At 37.3% G+C, this 6912-nt stretch overlaps 1 protein-coding gene across 1 annotated transcript; it reads right to left on the bottom strand.

Annotated features, from left to right (window-relative positions):
- Nucleotides 1-2672: 2672 nt before the first annotated feature.
- Nucleotides 2673-6694, bottom strand: LOC133865983 (BTB/POZ domain-containing protein At1g67900). Its single transcript, XM_062302530.1, has 5 exons — nt 6544-6694; nt 5713-5971; nt 5560-5629; nt 4163-5425; nt 2673-3438 (listed from the first exon to the last, which is right to left on the bottom strand). Exons 2-5 carry the CDS (start codon nt 5769-5771, stop codon nt 2941-2943), a joined length of 1890 nt encoding a protein of 629 aa, XP_062158514.1. The 5' UTR covers nt 5772-5971; nt 6544-6694; the 3' UTR covers nt 2673-2940.
- Between the last annotated feature and the right edge of the window lie 218 nt (nt 6695-6912).

The raw sequence follows: 6912 nt of genomic DNA, 5'->3' as shown, positions 1-6912 counted from the left end.
TCGAGTCAATGTGATTGGAAAATATGAAAGAAAAAAGAAAAAAGAAAAAAAAAAAAGGAGAAGGCCAAACTTTTCTTTCAAGATTGCAATCATTGCAGCACATTGGTCAACCGGAGTAGTAATTGTGGTGAGAAATTTGCTTGCATGGTGGTTTTGTGATTTAGTTGGTTTAAATGTGGTAGAGTTGAACGATAATTACTTGCAGATTTTCTTGGGTTTAGATTCTGCTGCATTATGGATGTTACACAAATTGAGACAAGGGAAAAACAAAGAGGACGAAAGGAAAGAAAAATAATTAGAATTGACGTGATTTGGTCTTCGCGCGTGGTTTACTCCCACACTAAAGGGTTATATATTTTAAAAAGTAATTTCAATGCAATATATCTTTATAAGGTATCTTTCTTTCTTTCTTTTTCTTCTTTTTCTGATTTTTTTAATAATGTATCTTATTGGTGTTTGGGAGATTTATTTGATCATTCAACCTAAAAAGCTTAAACTGATGTTATAATAATCACTCATTTTTATGATGTAGAATCAAGGATCGAGCCAAAAGCTCTTATGGAAAGAGGTTAGGGGCAAAAAAAATTTATTGATAAGGATCAGTATGCTAAATTTTTATTTTTTTTACCTAATTTTTATTTTTTTATTTTTTTGGGAATTGAGGGGGGCCATGGCTTATACCGGCCCCTCCCTAAATCCTTTCTTGTATAGAATAAAGTTTTTCTCCAAATTAAATTGGAATAAGTTCTTAGAAAAAGTACATATACTTTTTTCAAACTAATATATATTTGCAATGTCCCCTTATATTACAAAAAAATCGCAATATATACCCTCCATTTTAAAAACGACACAAATACTCTTATAAAAATAATTAGAAAAAAAAAAAAAAAAACTGGTGACCCATGGCAGCCATGGGTTTCTTTCATTTTCTTTTCTTTTCTTTTCTTTTTTTTTTTCAAATTTATAAAGGCATTCTTTTTTTCATTTGAGGGACAAAATGGCACATTGCAACTTATTGGGGTAAGGGGGAGGGGGAGGGCTTGTGAACTTTTCCTAAATTCTTTAATAGAACATGTGATTCTTAAATGTACTAGTTTTAAAAATGTATGTGAAAGTCGATCACATGCATTATGGACACATGTCAATTTAATCGATTGGGTACAGTTTAGAACAAAACTTTGTCCTATGATATATTTAATTTCGACGTTAACTATTTTTCACTCATATATGTATATTCAACAGTTTTCTCCTAACGTGTGAGTTCATTGTCACATAAAATATATACACTCTCGCTCAAACCATATAAACGTTGCGTTCAAACCTACTGAACCATCGGCCCTGATACCATTGTTGGGGAAATGTATTCGTTAGAAAGTTTTTTCAATGAAAACATAATATTACATATTATAACACTACTCAACCAAAAAGTTAAAGCTAATCTATTTCTGCCCATTTATGTTGTATTAATCACTTATTCTTAATTATGATGTATTTACCATGCGAGACTCTTTATTTTTCACACATATGTAAACTCAACATGTCCATGGGGGGTTCAGCAAGTGCAGTGCATGGCTGCTCGGCAACAAACTGATCTTGTTTTGGTATTATGGTCGTTGGAGAAAATATTATTAAGAGGCATCCAAGGGTGAATCGTGCATGCGACGTCGTTTGTGGCTGAAATTTGCTCATAAGAAGATTGGCTGCTTTGGGGGGTGGGGGATGATGGCACTGTGAGTGGTTGAAAAGGAGGTGGAGATGTAGACACAAATGTAAGGATTCAACCCAAAGCAATTGAGATGAGAAAGTGAAAGAGAACATCAGAGTAAGGAAAACAGTAGGGATTTACATCTCACGGGCCAAGTAATTTAGCATCATCTTTTATTATAAAAATAAAAAATTAAAAAAAGAAATAGTCTCTTTTTTTATACTCTTCTTACGTGATCGGGATCTCTTAAAATTTATTGTTTTAAAATTCGGATAAAGAATGAAAGAGAGAACCTTAAGTCCTGAGATGCCTAGGTTGATCCTTGGTGAGTCTGGGTGCGGGGACCACATGCCAAAGCACCTCCAGTCTCAAGATCCTCTCTCATTTTCGGTCCGATTTTTTTGAAATTCGGATAAAAAAAGTTCAAAGAATCAAAACACCTTTTTACTAGCCAATCTTCTTGCAGTCGCTCTAAATTTTGAAATGTTTCAATTGGTATAACCGAATCACATTAATTTATAGTGCTTTCCTTAAGAACTGAACCAGAAAATATTATGCGCATTTTTGTTTCTTAGGATTTAGGGGGCATGGCCTATACCGCCCCCACCCCCCCGAAAAAAAAATTCCGTCACCGACTTTTCTCCTCTCTTCTTTTTTTTTTTTTTTTTTTAAATAAAAAAAAAAAAAAAAAGACTGTTAAATTTTGGTTTCATTATAGTAATCTAAAGCCGACAACAAACCCGCTGAAATACAATGGAGAATCAGATGTACTCGATCAGATGCGAAATCACGAGCTAAAACTTGAATAGATCGAGATGAAGTTATCGTCGAAATCAAAGATATGAATGCAAAAATTCCAAATTTACAGCACCGCATTATGTCAGACACATGAAAATCAAAGGGAGAAAGGCGAGGAGGATCCGATGAGCTGCAGAAAAAAAAAATAGACAAAGACGTGTGTTGCAGATTTATAGACAAAAACAACGACATTGGTCCCACGATTAGTCATTTACACCTAAGACTCCTCCATTTTCAACAAATGGGTTTCACCAACAGATATTTCTCTGGCGTCCCGAAAATGTTGTTTCTTATTACAATAGATTACATCAACAATGCGCATTAATTAAGATTCTCAAACTTGTTTCCCCTAAAAAGTTACACGGCATTTCGCAAGAACAAAAGAAAAAAGCAGAGTATATGTTACCCACAAAATAAACAAAAAACCAAGTACTCGATCAATTCTTTTCACTGGCACTTCTGTTAATCGACCATAATTTACTGAACATCCTTTTGGGTCTTGTGGGAAGAGCACACAGAGCCTTAAGCCTAGAATGTCTACCGATTCCATCAGGGTTCAGATCATTGTCATCCAAGTCATCATCCTCAGCCAGCTTCATTCTTAAAGTAGACATCCTTGACTTTGGCGATTTAAGGCCCGAGACGCTCCACTGGTCGTCCGCTGGAATGCTAGTGGTGCTACTCAATGGCGGTGGAGGCCTTGATGGGTCAATGCCTTGTGTGGCTAAGAGCGCCCTGAGGTTGCTAGGCAGCTCGGTCACTTTCCCACCAGCCACGGCGGCCCGAGCTTGCTCAAAGAAAAGAACTTGCACTACCACCCTCAAGGGGAGTAGCTCATTTTGTGCGGCGTGCATGCAGGCCTCCATGGACAGCTTTTTGCAGTCTAGGATTCGACACAACCTTTTCCTCTCGCTCTTGTTCAGGTCTGGGTGAGCCTGGAATTTTTCAGGCATAAGAGCTTCAGTGATTTGAAATTCATCATGTACACACTAAATTTTGTTTTTAATTATTAGTTTAGTTCAAAGAAAAATGTCACAGAAATATATAATAAATATTATATAAGGCCTAAGACTTCAACCATCATATATAGGAAGACGCACTAGTCAAACCCTGCTAATTTTCTACATAACTTAACTGCGCGAGTGTCACCAAACGACATACCTCAATCATGTCATGCTCAAATTGTCTCTCTACAAGTCCAAATCAAAGAAAAAATCAGACAGAGGTTTTTGAGAAGATTTCTCTGTAGTTGTAGGACAGCAAGCTTACTCACCTACCTTGGAAAATATGGAAGATATGCATGCAATTACCAAAACCAGTTAAATTTTCTACCCAAGTTGGAAAAAAATTTAGAGGGTCAGCGAATGACATCTGAATCACATCAACCGCAGACACTTAACAGAAATTTTCCTTGTACCAGCGGTCAGCCAAAATATAAGAGATCCATACATACTCAATTTCTGGTGGGTCAGCCTAATCCTAACTGCTAATAAATTGTGAAGGTGACAACATTTTAAGGTCAAGAGAGTTGGTAATCTACTGGAAATGGTGATCCACATGCTACAATGTGAAAGTGAAATGTGTCGAGAAATATTTATTATCTTTTTAGTGTGAATTATGGGAAATCTGAGAACTCAACCAGCCAATCTGTTAATTTACCTTGAGATAAATGTCAATAGCTCTGTAGAGATCATCATGATCCAGCCTTGCAAAATGCGGTATGGCTTCAGCAATTGCAATGAACTTTGACAAAGGCAAATTCACATCCCGGGCAATCTCTTGGAGATACCCATCCACAAGCTTTGCCACCTTCAATTTTGAGCTATGAGATGCTGAAGACGACCTCCTACTCTCCTGAAACTCAAAATCAATATTTTCTGCTGACCGAGACCTTCTCCTTTCAGACCCCAGCTTGGATCTCGGAGGACTTGTTGGGGGACTCTGCCCTTGTAACATGAACTGCTCCAATATGATCATGACTATGTCTACATCATATAGTGTATCATGTGCATACGATAGAGAGGGTATTAACAGATCACTGACTCTTGCTTCCTCTAACTGAAGTCCCACTCTTCTGGCCAATTCCATCTTTGAAGAAGAAGAAGCATTAAGGATATTGGCTGCCTTCAATAGTTTAAGTAAGAAACTGGAAGAAACAGCGCCCCTCTCCGCTGGGAGTAAGCTTACAATTGACTCCAAAAGTAGCCTGTGCTTTGAAGTTATCTCACTGCTTGTGTCTGAATCTGACTCTGCTGCTGCTTGCTTATTGACATATCCATCCCTTGATATATTGGGCAGCCATCTAGATGCATAGAGTTTCAATGCATCTCCGAGAAGATTAGAGGGCATCTTCCCACCAGACTTAATTGCTATCATGGTTCTCCAATAAAGGTCTATTCCCAGTTCCGCCATATCTTCTGCCCACCAACCCTTGGTTTCTGGTTTATATCTCTGACTCTCCGCACCATTGCATGATATATCATCCCTCCCGCGACGGGAATAACTGTGCGACAAACTCACCTTTGATGGGTGACTCAAGACTTTTGAAGCAATTGCTTCAATGCATCTGCTTGTTATTGCAAGGTCTTCTGACCACATGGGAAAGGCTTTTGTGCTTTGTAATGTCACAATGGAGTCCTTCCACCCATGAAGAACGCAGGAATTGAAGAAAACTTCCAGCTTGTACATAAGGTTCCCTTTCTCAACATCCTCTGTCATTTGCAAGTACTCAGCAGCACATCGAGCAGATACAATGTTGTAGGCGCTGAGGGTGATTGTAATACCATAACAAAACTTTGCGCACAGTTCAAATGCTTCAACTCCACCAGGGAAATCAGGAAGTTGGATTATTTGGTGTTGTGAGGATTCAGGAGATTCAGAGCATAGCCTCTGAAGGCGCAAACACTTGGACAGAAGAGGAAACTGTGCGCCATGAACATACATGTCAATTACTTTAAACAAGACCCAAAGATTGCCATTCAATTGAATGCATCATATATCAAACTAAAACTAACCTTAATATGAAAAAATTCCTAAAATTTGCTAAAAAAATTTACCTTGTGAAGTAAGTATCTGCTTCCCTTCACCTGAATTATGAGATCACTGGAGACTTCAGAGGAGACTGACCTGAAAAAAGGAAAAGAAACCCATAGAGTATCTTCCTTTGCTTAAAGGCAAATACATGTGGAAACAGCTAGTGATTCTCTTACCTTACAGCCTCAGTAGTATAGAAAGTATCTGGCCGAGATCCAAGTTTCATAAACTTCATGACTGATCCTTGTTGCTTTCTTCTATGGTTATGTGTTCATCAGATGCTCCTTAACATAATTTGAATCAGACAAAAAGACCTCCCCCACTAACTAAGAAAAAGCTTCTCCTAAAGTGCACCTTAATTGATTACATGAACTTCCTCCTCCAACAGCAACCGAAAGTTCTCCAGGCAAGAACACAACTAAAACTACCCATTTCCTGTATTAAATTTTTCCCAACTTAATTAGTAACCCAACTACAAAGTTACCCACCCGATATCAACGCCACCAACTAAATATTAATTCATCAACATACACAGGGAAACAAAAAAGAAGGAAAAATATTTTGTAAAAACAAAAAATCAAAATTCGTGGAGGATAGAGGATATCCAAGAGTGAAGGAATACCAAGAGCTTTTGCTGTGGGTGTAAGCTATCTGAGTTTTATATATAGAATTTTATAAGTAGCAGAAATTGAGAAGATCAAATACTCCAAAGCCTATGTCCTTTCAGTCAATTCCATACCCCATGTGACTTGGACATGCAAACAAAAAATCAAGACACTGCAATCCCGTCAAATTCACACATACCATACTCCCACCAAGTCATTCAAACAAAAAAAAAAAAGAAGAAGCACAGAAAATACAAAAAGAAAAAGAAAAAGAAAAAGAAAAAAAAGAAACCAAAACTGTAGCAGCTCCAGAACAAATATCCATATCAAGTTAAAATGACACTAATTATTAGTCAAATTAGAAATACTTAAATCTAATAAAGAATAACTATAAACTACAACCTGAGATTTGAGGTTTTCGATACTCTCCAGAAACGGAATCTGCCAATCATTCATCGGAAAATTGGACCTGAACAAATGTAAAAACAACAACCATGTAACTTTTTTTTTTTTTTCTTTTTCTTTTTAAAGAAGAATTATGGGTTTTAGACAATTTGCCATGGCCATGCCAGCGTGCCATTCAAAAGGCGACGCCCACGTGCTTATCCTGCGCCCCCTCCTTCTCATCATTGCCACAGCATAATTTTCACTGTGCATCCCGGGATTATTTTAGTCAAACACTATTTTATACGCAACATCGTACACCTCTCTTCATTATTAATTTCAAAAGGGGAATATTAGAGAAAATTAAAAACATCCCAAAAAGTTAAC

This window comes from Alnus glutinosa, chromosome 1, assembly GCF_958979055.1.
Source record: "Alnus glutinosa chromosome 1, dhAlnGlut1.1, whole genome shotgun sequence".
Lineage (NCBI taxonomy): Eukaryota > Viridiplantae > Streptophyta > Magnoliopsida > Fagales > Betulaceae > Alnus > Alnus glutinosa.
The sequence above is the reverse complement of the archived record's forward strand: the minus strand, read 5'-3'. Positions and strand labels throughout refer to the sequence as shown.